This window comes from Dryobates pubescens, chromosome 1 (assembly GCF_014839835.1).
Source record: "Dryobates pubescens isolate bDryPub1 chromosome 1, bDryPub1.pri, whole genome shotgun sequence".
Classification (NCBI taxonomy): domain Eukaryota; kingdom Metazoa; phylum Chordata; class Aves; order Piciformes; family Picidae; genus Dryobates; species Dryobates pubescens.
In genome coordinates this window covers 55,282,521-55,303,125 of record NC_071612.1, presented here as the reverse complement: position 1 = coordinate 55,303,125, position 20,605 = coordinate 55,282,521, and the positions used below count along the sequence as shown (strand labels likewise).

At 37.7% G+C, this 20,605-nt stretch overlaps 2 protein-coding genes across 11 annotated transcripts in view; one reads left to right on the top strand and one right to left on the bottom strand.

The window, feature by feature from the left end:
- Positions 1–3,355, top strand: part of ASB5 (ankyrin repeat and SOCS box containing 5) — a 38,311-nt gene extending 34,956 nt beyond the window's left edge. For 3 of the 5 annotated variants that reach the window (XM_054166243.1, XM_054166253.1, XM_054166234.1), the window contains 2 exons: positions 922–1,113; positions 2,491–3,355. In XM_054166243.1, the coding sequence (XP_054022218.1) occupies positions 922–1,113; positions 2,491–2,618 (320 nt within the window). In that variant the 3' untranslated portion in view covers positions 2,619–3,355. The remainder of the gene's footprint in view (positions 1–921; positions 1,114–2,490) is intronic. The other 2 variants (XM_054166261.1, XM_054166271.1) reach the window with 1 other exon arrangement.
- Positions 3,356–9,795: 6,440 nt separating this feature from the next.
- WDR17 (WD repeat domain 17) overlaps positions 9,796–20,605 on the bottom strand; it is a 44,478-nt gene continuing 33,668 nt past the window's right edge. For 5 of the 6 annotated variants that reach the window (XM_054166203.1, XM_054166187.1, XM_054166194.1 and 2 more), the window contains exons 22-25: positions 20,319–20,458; positions 19,120–19,140; positions 18,062–18,173; positions 16,786–17,113 (exon numbers count right to left, since the gene is read on the bottom strand). In XM_054166203.1, coding sequence (XP_054022178.1) covers positions 16,943–17,113; positions 18,062–18,173; positions 19,120–19,140; positions 20,319–20,458 — 444 coding nt within the window. In that variant the 3' untranslated portion in view covers positions 16,786–16,942. Of the gene's footprint in view, positions 11,021–12,555; positions 12,740–12,933; positions 13,030–15,962; positions 16,065–16,780; positions 17,114–18,061; positions 18,174–19,119; positions 19,141–20,318; positions 20,459–20,605 lie in introns of those variants that run through there. The other variant, XM_054166225.1, reaches the window with a different exon arrangement.

Genomic DNA, 20,605 nt, shown 5'->3' with positions numbered 1-20,605 from the left:
ATATAAATTGAGAATATAAGTCACTACTTCTATCAGTCTGAACTTTTTTCATATTTTATCACTTTATGAGAATGTATTAGAAGTTGAAAAGCAAATAAACAATCAAATAGGCAAGAGGATGATACTGTGGAAGTGTTCTAAAATTGTTAGTAGTCAGAACAGTAAGTTATTTGGACTTAAAATCTAATTGCTAGGCCTGTGAAATTATTAAATTATTTTACTCAACTGGGAATCAAAATGCAAAAATTGATTCAGGGACAAGAGTTGGTACCAAAGCCAATTTTTGGTCTCACAAGATCAGTAAAGCTCTCTTAAGAAGTCTGTGTTTTCTTCTGCTTCAATACTCTAGAAAACTAAGGCAAACTCAGTTTTAGGGGGACTAACAGCTTACTTATAAGGGGAATTCTTCCATACTAACTAGTTTTGTTTAGCTCTTGTGTGGATATTTTTTTCTTGAATATGAATGCATTATTGCACATTTACTTAGTCCATTTAAATTGAAAGTAAATTAGCAATTCCTTATTAACACACAAGCGTAATAATTAGAATACTTTGGATTTGGAGAATTAATGGTTAAAATGAGGTTATATATAAGGAAAGTAGTGCAAATTATCTTAAACATGTACCAAATGTACTTTATAAATTAGGGCAATGGTGATGCTCACATAACCTAGTTTTATTTTTCTTTTCTTCCTTTTTATAAAGCTGTGCTTAGGTATTAAAACCTAGGATAAGTGTATGGGTTCAAAAAGAAACACTGATATCATTTGCTATAGTGCTATGCCATGAAATTAATAAAGTGGCTAAATTCACATTCTAGAACAGTGTATTTCTTTCTGTTCATTTTGTAACATCATCTTTATTCAATGACAGTTTTAATGAATCTTTTCTTATGTCTCTTTATGTGCATCTACCTACCAGGTGCCAACGTGCAGAAAGGAAAGTATTTAGAAACTCCACTCCACGCTGCTGCTCAACATTCTAGTACAGAGATTGTAAACTTACTTCTTGAATTTGGGGCAGATATAAATGCCAAAAATACAGATTTTGAGAGGCCTGTTGATTTAGCTGCTCCAAGCAGTTCAGTAGAGAGGCTGCTGCTCCTCCATGAAGGTAAGTTTTACATGAGTGCTTTTGCAGCTATAACTTGTATTCTCAAAAAACCCCCCACACCTCACCCCACCCCCCAAAAAGAATTCCAAACAACCCATCTTATATAAGCTAACATTGTGTTTTGTGAAATGTGTGTATTAATAGTCAGGTAAATTCCTTTCTAACTATAAAAACACCCAGTAATATTTAGTCTCAGGCCAAAGGCTGTTGACCAAGCAGCATCTGAATTTATACAAGCTGAAAGAGTATCATCTTATGTTTATTGGGTGTTTACACCATTAGCCATTAAAGCTACATTTTATTTGCTGTTAGAGACCTTATTAAAAAGAAACAGAGCATTTCAATTTCAGATTAAAAATATGTTTGGTTTTGGCCAGCTGTCCCAATATTTTTAAGAAAATATATTTTTTAAGTGCATATAAAGCACTTTATTTTGATTGTAAGCAAAAACTATGATAACTTTAATTTTCTAAATTTTCTTTACTGAATTATAACAACCTGAGAAATAGGAGTCGACACTTCAGAGTCCCTTAAAACTCTTAAATGTCTCTTGCCTCAGAGAGAGAATATCCCAAAGGGAACAGGATTTGTTTGTACAAATGGTATTAAAATGAGCCACTAGACATGGGTGGGAAAGAAACAGAGAAACTACTGCAATAACCACTGGCATCTCTTTGGAGGTGAACTGACAAACAGCGTTGATTAATGTTCTGCTGCAGAAGACTTCTCCGTAGTCAGAATGCTGTTGAACCCCTCTGAAAACAGTTGGTTATCACAAAATTGCTAAGGTTAATAGGATTTTTCTAAAAGTCACAGCAAAGATATAAAGAAAATAAGAATTGGTATGAAACTTGTACGATTTTATTGCTCAGAGAAACAGCAATGTGTTTGTTTTGAGGGACGGAAGGGACATAGAGGGACAAAGGCATTCTCATGAGCTAGTCCAACCACCAATGTGGTCCAGGATCTTTCGGTATTTTGTCTGCTTATTCTTGTTGCAGTGATGCACTGATCTTGTGGTGCTGTAGCATGTCTTCACCTTTTCTATGAGTAAAGAAAAAGCAACCTGTAGTTTTAAGTCATGTCATGGACATCAAACATTTTCTGGGAGTAGGGTTTTAATTTCAAAACACAAATGACCTGCTGGCCTGAATTCTCTTTTTTGAGTTTTTCCTCGATTTCAGCAGCCCCAGCCTTTATCTTTGAGGGGGAAAAAAAAAACAAGGAAAGAAAAAGAAGGAAGGAAAAGGACAAATTTGCAAAAATGTGATTTTTAATTTTTTTAAAAATCTCATAATTGTGAAAGATTGTTATAAAATAAAGTACTAACTAGCTTTTATTGTTGTGTAATTAAACTCCTTTCTTTTTTGTTTGCAGCCACACCATCTTCTCTTTGTCAGCTCTGCCGACTATGTATCAGAAGTTACATAGGAAGAGCAAGGCTGCATCTTGTCCCACAACTCCAGCTGCCAACAATACTGAAGAATTTCTTACAGTATAGATAACAAAGTAATTAACCTTCAGAAACTTGAATAGCAACTACTTTTTCTTCTTTCTGTTTATTATATGTTTTATCGAAAGAACTGCTGGGCGGAAAACTAAAAAAAAAAGCCTTTTGCATATTACTTAAGTTTTTGACACCTGGTGTTGATATATATTAATAATTGGGAGCCATTCAGCAACTGGTACCAAGGTGCTAATAAGGCTGAATAGAATGGAAAATGATTGTATAGCTTTAGCTTAACACTTACTAAATAGCTTTAGTGCTGTTAATTGTATTTATACTTCTAAAATCTGTTTGACACACCTGAACCACAAAGAGTTTCTTTGTTAAGTTTGTCCATTTCAGGTCATTATTTTATGTGTTTTTCAATTTCTATGGTGTACCTAAAAATATGTGGTGATAGGTACACTATATACATTGATAAAAATAAAACAACTAAATGTCATTTTTCTTTATGTAGAGAATTTATTTAATGACAGCAAGAGGATCTCTTTGTTATTCCCCACTGCCAGTGCTGTGAATCGGAATTATGCTGCTGTGAACATAATCACAATTGTATTCATTTTTTTTCAGCCCAGGTTACAGTTGCTCTGTTGATTAGTACAATTCATAACTTTTAAAATTTCAGAGGAGTATTCCCAAAAAAAATTTAATACTGAAATACTTTTAATCTCCTCTTGTAGAACAGAATGATCTGGGCTCTTTATTTTTTCCTAACAATGATGCATCACAACTCATGGGCATATTATATAATTTGCCTCAGAAAAAGGCATATATAATTGTATAGTATTTGTGAGGTTTTTGAAGGCATATCCTGGTGATGTGGATGCTGTATCTTCAACCTCAAGTTCAGGAGGTGGATGCAAGACTCCAGACTAATGTTCCCTGAATAAAGACATTGTTTCTCTTGCAGACTAGTTTTATAAACAGTTTTCCAGCTCCCAAACTCACATTGCAGAATCCCAGAATGCACTAGCAGACATTTCTGTGATCAGGTTGGAATTTTATTGGTCAGCTCTCTAGCCAGAGAAGGAAAGCTGACACCTCCAGGAAACAGTGGAAACCCCAAAGGATTTCTGCCTCACTCATGCCCTTCCATGATGTCAAAAAAAAGGTGATTTGACTACTTCATTGGAATACAGTGCTTCTTCTCTCAGTCTTTTTATTTGGTCATTCTTTGAGAACAGATCACTTCTCCAGTTGCTGTTAGTCAGTTCCTGCAAACCAAAGCATGAGAGACATGCAAAATTGCCACTTGCCCTTGGTGATTCACCCATTCCTTCTCAGTGACTATTTTCAGTATTTATGTTCCTACTGGAACAAGATGCTAAGGAACTAACTACAGGGGAAGTTTTCACAAAGAAGAATGCGTACTCAGTTGCTAAATTGTATCCACTTAATAAAACTGCAGCTCTCTGACACTTGCCCATGCTAAAAGTCATCTTGGATTTGCCTTTGTTGCTTGCAAAAACTCTAGTGAGGGCCTCTTCTTGAGTCAAGCCAGATGCAAGAAAGAGGAACTGCTTAGGAGTCCCTAAAGTACATATTCTGTAATGGAGCAAGTTGGGTGGTTTTGGTTTTGATCCAGAAACTAGTAATTTTATGTAGAATACATGTACTGTGTATTGCTTCAAGAAACAAGGAAGTGCCAAGCCAGCTATGGCACTGTTGAACTTTTCTGTGTAGAATGAGATAATTTAGACCCACACCTTCAAGTGTGCACAGCACTTTTCAAGTTTGACATAGGAAAAGTGTCATAGAAAAAAAAGCTCACCCATGTTCTATACAATAATGTTCTATACAATAGCAAGCATGGCTACTCTGCAAAACACCTGTTTGAAACTAAATTAGAGGTTTCGCTGAGAGTCATGTCAGAGTCCAAGCCATCTCATCTCAAATAGGTGTGCTCATGCTCTTGTGGCATTTGCAATGTCTGTTCCCACCTTTCCCACTGATAATTGCCATCATCCAAAGACCATGCGGCCATTGAGCAAATGAGTTTACAGGTATCTGGTACTGCTTTATTTTTAATTCACTAGAATGGTAGATTAGCCCAAAGAGTAATCCAGAAGTAGTTTACAGTTTACTTCAATCTCATGCAAGATGCAGCTCTCAATATAATCTTTAATCTTTTGCTCGAGGTAGCTATATGAAAATAGCGTGACTTGGCAAGCTGAACCAAGTTGGATGGGCATTCCATCTGTTACTATGTAACAGGAACAAACAAAATAGGGAATAGATGTTAATCCTGCCAGGGCAACGTGTGCTGGAACAGGTCTCTGGAAGATCAAACCATGCTAATGCCACATACCAAAAATATGTAGCAATGAAATACCTGACATTACTGTTTGGTAAAGTACTTTCCAAAGAATGATCTCCTGTTTATCCAGAAATGAAAATGGTTTTGTTCTCATTATGTAGGGTACCATTACAAAGGGGTTTCTGATGGTCTGGATTCTTAGTATGAAATGAATTTTAAACAGTGTATTAACATATTTGGAACCAGGATCTGATGCAAACATTGAACCGTATTAGAGCACTGTTAAAGACTAGCACAGCACACTCAAGCTTAGAAGGCATTCTGCTTGAAAAGCTGGTGATTCATGGCTTTGACAGGTGGACTCTTCACTGGGTTAAAAAGCATCTGGATGGCTGAGCTCAGAGAGTAGTTTTGATGGCATTAAATCTGGTTGGTGGCTGGTCACAAGTGATGTTCCCCAGTGCTCAAGTTTGGGACTACCCATGTTTAATATATTTATCAATCATTGCATGAGCGGATTGATTGCACCCTCAGTAAGTTTGCAGATGACACTAAATTGGGAGGGACTGTTGATCTGCTTGAGGATAGGAAGACTTCAGAAGGATCTGGACAGACGGAATTGATGGGCTGAGATCAATTGTATGAGGTTTAACAAGGCCAAGTGCTGGGTCCTGCACTTCAGTCACAGTATGAGCAATATGAACCAGTGATGTGCTCAGGTAGCCAATAAGACCAAGAGCATCTTGGCCTGTATCAAAAATGGTGTGGCCTGCAGGAGTAGGAAGTGATAGTGCCTCTGTGCTTGGAACTTGTGAGGCTGCAGCTTGATTACTGTGTCCAGTTTGAGCCACCACAGTATAAGACAGTGAGGTGCTGAAAAAGATCCAGGAAAGGGCAAGGAAGCTGGTGAGGGGTCTGAAGAACATGTCTTATTGAGGAGTGGTTGAGGGAGTTGGGATTGTTTAGTCTGGAGAAGGCTGAGGGGAGACCTTATTGCTCTCTACAAGTACCTGAAAGGAGGTTGTAGGAAGGTGTGCCGCGGTCTCTTGTCCCAAGCAGCTAGTGACAGGATGAGAGGAAATGACCTCAAGTTGATCCAGGGGAGGTTTGGTTTGGATATTATGAAAAATTTCCTTACTTAGTGGTCAGGCATTGGAACAGGCTGACCAGGGAACTGGTGGCATCCCCATCCCTGGATGTGTTAAAAAAATGTGTACACATGCCACTTCAGGACACGGTTTAGTAGTCATGGTAGTGTTGACGACTGAACTTGATGATCTTGGAGGTCTTTTCCAATCCTAATGATATTATGATGCTATGATTCTTTATTGTCTGAGGTATCTTTTATTATATGAATTACTGTATCTGCACAACAGCATCACAAGGTATTACCAAAAAAACCGCTGTAGTGTGGCATCACGGTGCTGCAAAGAAATCCAGGTGTGAAATCCTGCAGGCTTGCTGAAGAAACACTCGAGATAGAAACGGTCGACATACACGGGCGACACCACACTGGCTCCCTCGGATACGGTACGACGAACGGGGCTCCCTGTGCTTTACAGCGGCCCACGCACAGGCGCACCCGAGCGGCGGGACTGACGCCCGGCCGCGGGGAGGAGCCGAGCCGAGCCAAGCCGCCGGCGGCCTTGCCACGGCGCCTGCCGGGCAGCTGGGAGGATAGCTCTGTGCCGCCGTGGGCTTTCCGCAGGTAGGGCTGCTCCTCGCTGTGCTCCGCTGGCTGCAGAGCCTCCACCCCTTCCTCTTCCCCAGGCACTGCCGCCGGTGCGGGCACCTCGGTGTGCTGTCTCGGCAGGGACATGACCACCTGGAGGTGGAGATCCCCACAGACGGCCAGCCCACCGAGGCCCAGAGCCACTACAAAGCCGCTGCTGCGTGGGGCAGCAGCAGGGGAGGTGCCGGTTTAAGGTCTGTCATTTGGAGCTCTGCCTGCACAAGAACGAGGTGGTTCCAGCGGGAAAAACCAGACTAACGCAGCTGCTTTTGGCAGTATCTGTCTTATTTTTGTGTCAGCGCAAATTACATCTCGGTGCTGAAAGCCTTTTTGGGTGAATTAAACGGCTTTTGGGAGCAACAAGGAATCTCAATTTGGGTAACAGATTCATACAGGCATCTTCCTGACACCTGCGCATGCCTAAAGCTTTTTTTCCCCTGTTGCCTTTTTAAAAATTATTATTACTGCTTTTTTTGTTGTTGTTGTTTGTGGAAGAGAAGCTGAACTTCACCCGGGTGGAGGGAACAATGCACTGCAAACCACTAGAAGCGCTGATGTGGGACATCTGTGTGATCTTAACTCATAAACAGCGAATCGCTAATGCCTACAGGAGATTTAGTGCCTGATCATCACCACTCCCTGATCATTACTCAATATCTATTATATCCCGATTTGATAAGAAATAGCACAGTCACAAGTACAAAATGTGTTTTGAAATGAAACTTGATGACACTAGCTGTTGACCTCATGGACCTGGATATTGACTGCTGCTTGATTCCCTTCAGCTTGGCCACTAGCTTTGGTCAGACTAGTTAAGATGCTTATTTATTGATTTCTCTGTTTTCAAAGTGAAAGTAATTGTATGTTGCAAAACTGTAAAAATTAAGTTACTAATACCGAGTGAGATTTTTAACGATGTAATCCCTGCACATCTCTCCTTTCGAAAACTTCAAGACAGGGAAGCAGATTTTTACTACTATATCAGGCAATTATCCATGATTACCAGAACAGCTTCAAAGCTATTGAAGAGTTAACATTGGGTTACCAGAAATAATGGTGGAGACCTGTATTAACATGAACAGATGGAAGATTAATGTCATCATTAATGTGTACAAGAGAATGAGAATGCAAGAGAGCAAAGAGGATCCACATGAGTGCTTTAGTTGTTGGTGTTTATTTTCTTTAAAAGTAGAAGAGCAGGACCAGAGCTTGGTACACTCATGCTTTACCACAGCTAATGTGCTATGTGGCAAAATGACAACTGAAAGCAATAAGCAGCAGGTCTCCTTTGGTTGCCTTTGTCTTGCTTGCCTGAACATGGTTGAGCAGTGCCATTGGAACCATGTGGATGGTAACAGGAATTGGGTTAAGCGTACAATCTTCTGAATTTTTCCTGGCTTTTCCTAACATTTGATGGCTGCTGCGTGGCTACATTCAGCATTCCTTGGGTAGTGTTATGCTGCTGGAATACAATCTACTCTTAATAAATAGCCCTTACACCATTCATGTTCAATACTCCCCTCTGATAACTCCGTATTATTGAAGCTGTGGCATTCCTTAGCCCTTCTTAGCTGGATCATTATACCTATGGTAGAAATATTGCAGCTTATCTTCAAGTCTTAAAAAACCCTAATGCCTATTCTGAAAAAGGTATCTAAACTCAATAGTTTAGTTTTCTGTATAAAGAAAGGAGTTTCTTGCATTAATCTTAAATTGGTTTAATTCTGGATTTAAATGAATTTTAAACAATGAAGAAATTCAGCTACGTGGATTTAAAGTGTCAGCCCATTTTCAAGGCAGTCCTTGAAATGTGAGGAGTTTACAGCACGACAGATTATTTTTTGTCGTTATTATTGTTGTTGTGGAACTCACCCAGGAAAGTCTCAGATGTGACTGCAGTCTCTGAAGTTTATAAATATGTCAGTAATGTTGATCAGATTTCTTCAACAATGAATTTGATTTTGTGGGGATAAAGTGAAGTTAACTGAGATTTGACAGTAATTGGAAAGCATTAGCTATGGAGCTTGATAAATGTCTTCATTCAAATAGAAATATGACTTCTACAGAAGATTCAAACAATAATTTGAAGACAAAAGGATTCTTAAATGATGAATCTGTAGTCTGACAGTTGCAATCGTAGTTGTAGCAGTACACCCTTAAAATCTTTTCTGCATGTCCCCCTCACTACCTCATGGGGTACAACCACCTTAAAGAAAATTCAGCATCATTTGATTCACAATGACTTTTACTTGATAGATTCCCAATATAAAAAAAAGCCCTTGGCCTCCATTTTTGTGCTTCAGCAACAAAAGAGTTCATTGCTGTGAGTCCCTTAAAGTGAGTAATGCTCACTGTAATTTAAAGAGAGAGTAGATTTGTTTAAGGTTCCAAGTTTAGGCACAACTTAAGTGCAAGAAATTGATGCAGTTATGCAACTCTGAAATACTGGTCAAAGTCCTTAGGACACAGCAAAAGATTTAAAATCTAGTAGAGTGGCAGCTGAGTCAATCCTTCAGATCTCAGTCATAGATCACAAGTCTGCATGTTCAGTTCTTAACTTTGCTCTCCAACTTTATATTAAAAACTGCTAAATACAAGGTTGTGTAATTTACGTGCTAAGACAGATCGCCTTTCATTTGTCAGAAGCAACACATCAGACACTGACTCCTGGAAAATTCTTTCAAAAACTATGAATTTATTTCTCAATTCCAGCTCTTGCTCCCCAAGCTCCACAGGGTTAAACAAAGGAAAACATGTTCCAAACAGTAAATGTACAAAGGAAAACATTCTGTTCCAGCATCCAAGTATGTACAAATCTTTTTTTGTGCAGGTTATAAACCAGTTTAGCTTAAACCTCCAATATGTTCTGGCACCAGAAACCTTGTAGTAATACACTGGAGGAGTGAAACTTTTTAAAGAGAAAATAACCCCAACAAAACCAACAGAACACAAAACATGGGATGTTTTATTTGTTTTTAATCTCCATCCTACCTCTCTGGTGCGGTGGCATTGTTACATCTCATTAAATGAAGGCATTGCTTATCTATGCATTAAGGATTTTGTCCCATAGTCTGCTACAACAGACATTGTGTTATTTCCAGTTCTACAACAATTTTTCCAGAAATAGTTCTGCCAATTTTTAACCAGAATTTCGGTACATTTTAGGTAACTATTGGGACTGTACAATCGATTTTTAACCAGCAGCAAAAAATGTAACAACAGATGAAGCAGATTTCTGCTTGTGTGCCATCAATTCTGATGGGAATTATTAGTAAGATTTGCCTTATGATTAAATTCCATAATATACACAGCTTTAAAATGTAAGTATTCTTAGTATTCTATTGCTACAATTTTCTTTCCATTCGAGCACAGATTTAATAAATAAAAATATATGCAAAGGTATTTGCTTCTGGTCTCCCATAATATATGTGTATTTGTAACTAATAAAGAATGTAAAAAGAAAACAAGTGTTTAAAATGTACATAATGCATTTAAATAAATTTAATACATTTGCTGTTTGCTCCTTACAAACCCTTTGTTATTTTAAGGAAAAGAACCCAACAAAACAACCAAACATTTTATAAATAGATTTTAGCTTCCAGAGAAATTATAAGGGGAACAGCTGCCAAAAATGAACTTAGAAGAAAACAGAATTCTGTCATCTACTTATATAATCAAATGTTAATAAACATCTTTGTACTGCTTTTAAGTACAATGACTAATGAACAAAAAGAAAATAATCTAAGTACTTTAAAAATCTTTCTTTTGCTATAGAATCCTGTGTGTAAAAATTTGTTACAATTAAAAAGGGGGACACAGCACATGGAACAGCTGCAGGATTCCAGTCATTCTAGAAAACAGGTTGGAGTGGCGAGCAATAAATTCATTCTGTTATTATGTATCTGAAAGTGTGTTTATGGATTTCACAGTTTGTTATCCATATTTTGATAATGTGCAGATAGTTGCTTTCTTTGCAAGGCATCTATTTACACAGAGTTGACAAATATGTCTATATTGTCTGACAATGCTATTCTTATTTAAAAAAACCCATGGCTGTCTATGAAGTTAAGACTTTTATTTTCTTTGGATTCTCAAATAATTTTTTCTTTGGAATATCAACAAACATTTGGATAGTAATCTTGTTCTCATTTTGCAATTTTAAAAGTCCAAGTAACTGCCCTTCAGGAGGAGTCAACTGCCATCTTTCTGTCATTTGATAATCAAAGTTAAGTCAGTATTAACCTCCAAAGTTTTATTTTAAGCACTACAATTTACAGAAGAAAACACTTCATCAAAATGGGTTAAGTCGTATTCCTGTTCCTAGTGGTGAAAAAGGATTCACTTTGGCCCACATCAAAGCATCATTCAGTGAAACAGCAGATTTTCCATCTTCAAGGAAAAACACTGGACCCTGTACACCAAAAATGATTCGAGAAGGGGAAGAAAAAGTACACAGGTATTAGGGTAAAGGCTACCACAACAGAAAGCAGTGTTATCGGAGAAGAACATCCAAACCTGGTTTACAACTATTGTCTACGATTGCACAAGAACTGTACTTTGCCACCTTAAAGCTTTAATAATAGTTACACACTATAAATTGAGTGAACTTGTTATGCTCCAGAATCTGGAGACCTGTTATTTCATAATCCTTAAACTTTTAATTTGATTTTTAATAACTGCAGTATTTTATATATGTTTGGCAATTATTCTAGAGTTAAATTTAGCCTGAATTAGAAAATGAGGAATCCAAGTTTTTTTATCTTCAGAATACCTTACTGATTTAATTGTGTCTGTCATTATCTGTGCTGATCTTGAGTGCTTTCCCATCTACAAAAAAAACATTGTAATACCTTCATGAACTGTTTGAAAACATGCAGTCTACATGCAGGCCAAAAGAATAATTTCAAATGTTCACTATGAAAAAGACAAAATATTAATTTATCTGATGGAAGAAGAGCTATTTCTTCATTTGACAGCACATGGTCTCAAGGCTGCATTTCAAGTGAATTCTTAAAGACAAGCTCTCCGAATTTGCTACTTAAAACTTGTAAACCCCATGCAATTAGGCTACTCTACCTTAGTATTAACTGAGCGATTTGTGAGCTGATCTGGATGCCTAAACCAATGACAACGGCAGCTTTACATGGCTGTTAGTCAATATTGAGAGTACATCCATAGCCAGAGACCATTGATCTAATGTGGAAGTGTTGGCAGCAAGTTACTTCTAAATTTGATGATGTACAGTTGTGAATTGTTTTCCTCAAAAATCCTACTAACATTCTGCAACCAGCCAACTCCAAAGCAAAACTATCCCTCATACTTTTTGGGCTTCCATCTTGCACTGGACAGAGAAAACAGATTTGGCCTGATAGAAGAGTAAATTCACTGAAGCACTGTCTGGAAACAGGAGCCTAAGAGCAGTGTTTCCAGAGCCAGACAATTTTCCCTTTATGGACATAACATATACCAAAGAGGTGATAAAAGGACTGTTATGTTTTGATCATAAATCTTTATGTGAGTGATGAATAAATATATTTCAATATTTAGTCTTCTATATCTGGCTTTAATCAATCACAAACTACAAGTTTTATGGTATTTATCATCATGGAAATGTGTACCAACAATAGAATGATTTTAGTCTGTAGCAATGTTGTGCTCACTTTAGACAGAACATTTGGCAATGGAAATCTGCCTTTCCCACAGAAATGAAAAAGTTTTCTATTAGGAAACTAGGCCTTATAGAACAGAAGTCAGTCCCTGTGCTCTTTTAACTTCTGCAACTATCACAGAATCACACACAGAATCACCAAGATTGGAAGAAACCTCAAAGCACAGGGAAAATGTTTTTCCTCTCAAATGATGAGAGGGGCCTTAGATTTATGGCAATCTCACAACTAGTCAATGCTATCACCAAGATAGAACATTATCAACTCTCTGAAACCATACCTGTATCCTTAGCCCTGTCAAACAAGAGATGTGAGCATCTGAATGACTAGGAAGATTTGATCCAGTGACATAATCTGGCCCAACCATTCCTTTCAGCGGCTCCTCCTGTATTCGGGACATGAGTAATGAATACACTGTTCGTTGTGACTCAGATGGTGGAGTGCATGGCAAGTCATCGGTGGGCCTACAAACAAAAGACACTTGGTTTTCAACCATACATCTTCATTTCTGTTAGAAATTAAGAGCCACAAAGTAGTCTTTTCTCTCACATTCATACTCAGGTTTTATAAAGAAAATAAATGTTGTTTGTAAAACTAAACAGTTAAATACTGTTTAGTTCATAAATACTTCATGGTTATTTTGTGGTTTTCCACCTACTTGTTTAATTGAGTACAAGCTCTCCAGGCATCTAGCTCCTCAGAAAGCTGTTCAATTTTCAAAGGTACAGACACTTCCCGTCTTTTTAAAAGCTGGCTGAAAAGGAATGCAATTAATTAAAGTCCAAATTAATTCTAACAATTAAGTACTTAAAACAAGACAGACTGTAATAACATAAAACTATTTTTGACAAGATATGAAAATAACTTTATGGAAATAAATTGATTCCTCACAGTAATCACTATATTAAACCTTAGAAATATTAAATTTCTAGATATAAAAGTAAAGCTCTTAATTTAAGTCTGGCCTTAATTATCCATATGTACACTTTCTTATTTAAGCTTGCCTTTAATTCACTCTGGTTTTTTGTTTATTTTTTCCTTTGAGGCCATTCTAGATTTCTGGGCTGTATGCATTTTTATTTTGTAAGGACCCATTTTTATTTTGTAAGGACCCATTTTGCCTATATACATAGTAGGTGTGGGAAAAATAGAGTAGCATGGTTCACTATATGCTCTAGGACAGCCTTGTTTCACCTGATTTCTTGCAGAAACCAATTTCAGAAGCCTTGCAGTAGATGCATTTTTATTTATCAAATCATAATTCAAGGCACAGTTATTACTTGACCTAATTCACCAAACTCTCATTTGTGGTGGGATACCTTAAAAATGTCCATCTTAAGCTTTTAAGTGCCCCATTTAATATGAGCTGGAATCTGAAAAATCTATGAATCCTAAAAATATTGATTAATCTAAGGGGAAAAAATACAGTATTGTTCTGTGGCTTTTTAAATCCCAAGGAAATTTAAAGCCTAACAGCCAAAGTATCACAAATGGAGTCTCAAAAACTGCTTGTTATTAGTCTATTAATTTTCATGTCAAAATAGCCCTTCTGTAGAAGCTTATATTTAATCTTGTTTTCCAAACATAAAGCTAGTGGCTGAGAACTGAAAAAAAGCCAACAAATCCAAACAATCCTTTTTCCTATCCTCTCAGCAAGTTGCAGAAAAGGAAAGGAGTGCTATTGAAACATCTGATGGAGAGAAGTCAAAGAAAAAGGAGAAGCACACAGCTCCTAGGCATGTTAAATTCATGTTGTTTAATTATCCTTGGAGGGAATTCTGATAAAGTATCAGGAGGTGTAGAGAAAGCTCACAGTTGTAGTAAGATGTGAAAGGACTGGACAACATATATGCAACATTTATTCTTGATGAGGAGATAAATGAGCTGAAATTGCCAACACAGCTTGCACTATGAAGTCTCGCAGTTGTATCTCGAAGTTGTCCTTGCTACTCAGCAAGTTGGGTGACAAAACCAAAAGGATATGAGAGTTTCAAATTGTGAAGCAGAAATGGAAATCAGTCAGCTAGGTAGTAGTATCATTACTAAACCAGACATGAAGATTAAACAATCATGGTTATACTCTGAGGAAGGACTACTGAAGTATTGTATGGAAGCCTATTTTATTTACCAGGTTAGATAAAAAAAGACTGATCTTTATGTTTCTCCTTTCAAGTCCAAGTTGGTTGGTTCAAGTCAAAGTGGGATCAGATTGACTAGGGTGAAGTGGGTTGGGCCAAGCTGGATTGGGTGAAGCCAAGTCTGGTCTAGTGAGCCGGGTCAAGGCAAGTGGGTCAAGTTGGATCATATCCAAGTGGGTTGGGTAAAACCAAGTCAAATCCAGTCATGACAAGGGGGCCAAATTAGGTGACATAAAGTGAGTGAGGTGAAGTGGTGCCCTCAACACCAAAAAGGGCATGGACCTGATGGAGCAGGTCCAGAGGAGGGACACAAAAATGATCAGGGCACTGGAAACAGCTCTCCTATGAGGACAGTTTAAGGGAGATAAGGTTGTTCATCTTGGAGAAGAGAAAGCTCAGAGGAAACCTAATAGAAGGGTTCCAGTACCTGAGGGGGGCCTACAAGAAGGCTGGAGAGGGACTGTTTACAACGGCCTGTAGTGATAGGACAAGGGGCAATGGTTTGAAATCAGAGAAGTGTAGTTGTAGGTTGGACATTAGGGTACCATGAGGGTACCATGGTACTACCAGGAGGGTAGTGGAACACTGGAACAGGTTGCCCAGGGAAGTATTTGAGGTCTAATCCTTAGAGATATTAAAAGTCAGGCTCGACAAGGCTTTGGGCAGCCTGATCTAATGGAGGATGTCCCTGCTCACTCCAGGTGGGTTGGACTAGATGACCTTTGGAGGTCCCTTCCAACCCAAACTATTCTGACTCAATGGTTGAGCTGGTGCAAGTCACTCAAGTCTAATCAGGAAGGTGTAGTCAGGTCAAGTCAAGTCAGGTGACTGTTTGGGATTGACCTAGGTTATGTGGGCAGGACCACACCAGGTCAGATCGAGTGGGCCAGGTCAAGTGTATTAATGGAATATTAGCTCTCTGAGTAACAGAAGATCAAGCCAGGTTTCTGGGTGGGAATCAAGCTAGTGCCCAATCATGAACTCAAAATTCAAAGCATCCTTGTTGCTACTAAGCAAGTTTTGACAAATGGTCTACACACAGATATAAAATTAAAACTCTTACTGTCAACATATAATCATGCATGGAGGTAATGCTGAATACTCATTTACTTCTAAAAATTGTTTCCCTTACAGAATTAAGAGTTTTACTGAAATCCTGGATTCACAATGTGTTGCATAACCTCAGAAACTTCTGTATGAAGTAAGAAAGGTTCAGTATTCAGTATCCGTATCATTAAGTTTGGAAGAGACCTCAAAGATCATCAAGTCCAACCTGTCACCACAGACCTCGTGACTAGAGTAGGGAGGACACTACTGCCCGCTGCAGGCTTGAACTCATGACCTTCCCATGAAGGGTCTTATGTGCTACCAACTCTATATGCAGGCATGGGCATACCCTTAAAGAGAGCTGAGAGCTCAGATTTACTTTTTTTTTTCCAGGTGGCTGGGGGCAGAAGGGGAGGGGAGGGTACAGGGGTAAGTGCAGATAATGTACATCATAAGTCATAATAGGGACTGAGATTTCTCAGTGTTACTGAAGGCATATTACCTTGTATACTCATAAAGTGCAGGTACAATGCTGTTGTACTGTCTTCTGATAGCAAGTAAAGCTCCAATGTAACCACACAAAATCAACAACTCATTCCGAAATCTATAAATGGACAAGTATTAATCATGAAGAATTACAAGCATTTGCAAAAACGTTTAACAAACTCATTTTCAAATTACAATTTCAAAACCTAATTTAGCCATCCATCTTCTGTGGAGAATAAATTTTTACTGCTTATGCTTACTTTCCATGTGACGTAATTGTTAAACAGACTCCATCTACTTTATATTGATCTCAATTATTAAATTTTAAATAGCATGTACAGCACATAGTTATGAAGCACAATCATGCAGAATTACAAAAAACCAACATCACTAAGACCCTTGTATTAGCATGGACTTGAATTTCACCAAGTTTTCCCACAGGCCACAGATAAAAGTTAAGCTTTTTGCTCTTTTTAGTTCTTCACATGTACACCTGTGCAGGCATCCAGGCCTAGCCTCAGCCATCTCTGATAAAGGTGAACCACAGCTATTCAACTATTTTAGAGTTAATTCTGAGAGCTATCACTCTCAGCTCAAATTTCCTTAATACTTTGATATAAAAACCCATATCACATAGCACCACTGATCTTTTCCTTCAGAAAACTGAAACCAGAGCTGATCAAAGTGGGATTCTTCAAATGGGCTCAACAGTGATTGTTCCATTGTAAACGTCCCATAAAGAAAGAAGCAGTAAAATACCTGGGTTATTTATTTATTTTAAATTCCAAAAGTTTCCTTTCATTAAAATTCCATTTTAATGGAAAATATACTCACTCACTACATTTATGCAACACTAGTCGTTCGGTGCGTATGTAACTTAGAAGATCAAGGTACGGACACACTGAATCTAGAGTCCAATCTGAGCCACAAAGTTGCTCTGTTGAAAATCAGAAACAAAATTATCTCAAGAGGCAAGCTTCAGAAATCATTTAAGCTTTAAAATGTTTTTTCATTCAAGTGTTTACCTTTCACATACTGAATGCCGATCGGAAGAGCCTTTTCAGGTTCTGTGCTTAAAAGATAGTACTTTATAGTTTCAAATATATCCCCACCTGCCTGAATTGTTTCTGCCAACCGCATGCACTCTTCTACATCAGGAAGATTACACTGGAAAACAAAGATTATGCCAAAGGATGATTGTAAAGTTCAGTTCTCTAAGATGCAGAGAAATTCTGAAGTTTGCACATAGAGTCGTACAATTGGAATCATTTTAGGTTGGAAAAGACCTAAAAGATCACAGACTCCAACTATTAACCTTACTCTGCCAAGTCCACCACTAAGCCATATTCCCAGGCACTGCATCTACACAGGTTTTAAACACATCCAAGGATGGTGACTCAACCACCTGCCTGGGCAGCCTGTTCCCTAATGTCCGGTCTAAACCTCCCGGCTGCTGCTTGAGGCCATTGCGTCTTGTTCTATCACTAGTTACATAAAAATCTCAAACTCTCTCAGAAAGATGAGTCATTGTTTGAAAGGACATACGTGCATATAATGCACATTAAGAAAGCCATCTAGACCAGAGAACAACACAGCAGAAAAAAAAATCCCTAACTTTTGATTTAAGCAGTATCAGTTTCCATTGTCAATGTTGTTGTGGACTTTTACTACTGTTTAATAGATGTGCAGTCTGAGTTAAATGTTAAGGAATTTATTGGAGGAGACCCTTCTGCTACTGAAGGGTAGAAGCAGGGATTTAGGGAGATTACACACATAGAATGTGAAACAAAATTCAGGGTAGTACAAGGAGGCTGATATGCGAAGACATGATTAGGCTGCACTTCCATTATGAGGAGGTTATAAATCACACTGACAGGTAATTCTGTAGATAAAAAGCTACTTCAGGAAGTAACCCATGCCAAGGAAATATTTTTGTGCAGTACGGAAAATAAAGTCAATGAAGACTAAAAGAGCCAAAAAGGATATGTAACATGTAAGACTGTTAGTGACAAATTCATCCTACAGATTTATGTGGCCTGAAGTTTTTTTGAAACTAGTAAACAAATCAATACATAACCTCTTGTAATCATTTGGGTAAATTCTTTTTCACTGTACCTTTTCATGCAGGTCATTTATTTCTGCTACACATCCAGGATAAAATGCACATAGTTTTACTAAATGCAGTTTATTATCAGGAATCATCATAAGAAGATCAGCTGCTAAATCCCTGCACAAACAAAAGATGACACGTAGTTACTCTTGATGGTTTGTAATAGAAGAAAACTGTTATCCCTTTTACATTACTTATATAAAGAAGAGTTTACTGAAAAAAAATACTATATCCACCGAAGAACAAGCAGCTTCAGTCTCTAAGAGTATTTTGGTACAATAAATGAGGCTTAAGCTATTAATTAATCTTTTTGGGGAATTTTGTGTTAATTTTCTGTTGCTTTAGTTTGTTGAGTTAAACAGCTGTGCAATCCTAGAGCATCAGAATGACCTCAAAGTGAGATGGAAGATAAGTGAGCAGGTATGAGAAGCAGTAGGACCTATCCAATTTGAAACACGTTAATGTGTCTCTGTGTCACTAAATCATCCTCAAACTTCCAGTCTTCTTGAGCTCCATGACATCAGCGTAAAGCATTTCTCAGTAATTCAGAATGGCTAGTGTTTCTGTGGCATTACAAAAGAGAAGCTGTGCAAGAAAAGAATGTAATACCTATTTTCATCCTTCTGAAAGGAAAATGGTGTTTGAGCAATCTGCTGTGTCTGAAATACTCCTAACTTTTTACCATTTGCTACCCCCTCCTTAACACAACAAGCAGCAGACACATATTAAGAAATTATTTTGAAATGATTATTCAATTAAGATTTTAATAACTGATTATTCTGTCTGGTGACTCTTGATTAATGCAGAAACCATTTCTCCTGTGACCCACAGACTGACTTGCCACTGTGTATGGCAAAAAGTCCTACTGAGTTCCCCTGCATTTTCAGAATGCAGTCCTGGGCTTTCAAACATTTGGAGTAAGCTACTGTCCAAAATTTGCAACTGCTTTCTATCCTGCTTTAAGATGTTGATGACAATTTTAAGAGTGCTCAGTTTAAGCTTATTTTTAGCATTAGTGAAGTCACATGCTTTTCAAATCTCTTTCTATAAACAAACAAAATACCTGTATCCAAGTGATGGAAGGCTATAAGGAAGACATTGAAACAGTAATGAACAAAACTTTTGTTTGTGTTCTTACTTTACAGAGGAAAAATCTAATAGAAAGTTATTAAACTACAACAGCAAATCTAAGGGTCAAGGTAACCAATTTCAACAACAAAATAATAGCCTTTAACAACCTAAAGAAGGTCCTTGGAAAATCTGTTGTACTATTACCATGCAATAACCACTTTTCCAAGTTACAGAAAGGCTCTTTCAGGATGTAGGACATTTCACAAGTTCTTCAACTATTTTCAAGATCAGTTACTGACACATACTCATCTTCAAAAGCAATTTAAACATTTTTTTCAAAGTGATTAGAAATGGCTCAGTCAAAAAAGTGAAATTAAATGTTTATTTTAAAAAATCCAAAGAAGCCCTCATAAAATGGCCTACAAATCATGCTACCTGGAACAGTTTTTAAAACACTGTCAGTATAAACAACAAAATCTGGTGGCTGAGTCTGCATATGTGGAATTGAGTATCTCAAGTGAAATACCACCAGCCTTTCCAATAGCACAAGTTTGCTTTTAACAGTATTTGGGTGCTAAACACAAATAAAATGGAAATTTCCCCAAAGCTGTAGATTTGAGAAGATGAGGAAGAGCATGAATATTTAGTTTTGACTTTTTATATTTTAGCACACTTTATAAAAACACAAACAACAAAAAGCAAATAACCAAACCCCCCAAAACATTGCACCAATAAATAATGTCATTTTTAACCCATCAAGGTCCTTTCTGTATTCCTTGAGGTGTCTACAATTGAGTGTGTCTCTTCCAATCGATGGACATCCCAAAGCATAACACCCAGTAAAAACAAGAAGGGAAGCCTTCAAATATCAGAGCCCCTTGACTATCAGATTCTCCCTACTTGATCTTATACATACTTCAACCCACCACAACATGCAGTGGGCCAAGGGGTATTATGCTGTGCCAGTATTTCTTTACAACAAAATATGAAGAGATCCAGGAATCTCTGATCATTTCCTACAGAATAAAAAGAAATGTGCTGTAATGGCTGCAAATCAGAATCTGAGATTACAGTGTGCAACTGTAGTCAGGGCTCGGTATAGCACAGGAAACCCACTGACAAATCCAGATGTTTACTTGGGCAATATGCAGTACACCAATTTAAATTTAATTCTTTTCATTAAATTCTTACCATGTTGTTACTGTCATACATTTTCTTGCTAGCAATTCTAGGGCATAATGTGTTGCTTGTGCTGCACTTTCTCCTAAGACAGTACCCACACTGATTGCCAACTCCAGTTCATTTCCACGAATCAGGTTTGCCATCGCAAGCTTGCTCAATGAAAAAATTATATCATTAAGGGACACAAGCATTTTTGGGGATTCACCATGTTGAGCATACGACATTCATTTATGAGACTGCTTTTCACAGGACAAAATATCTATTAATTAAAGTAGCTTTATATATAATTTGGGTCT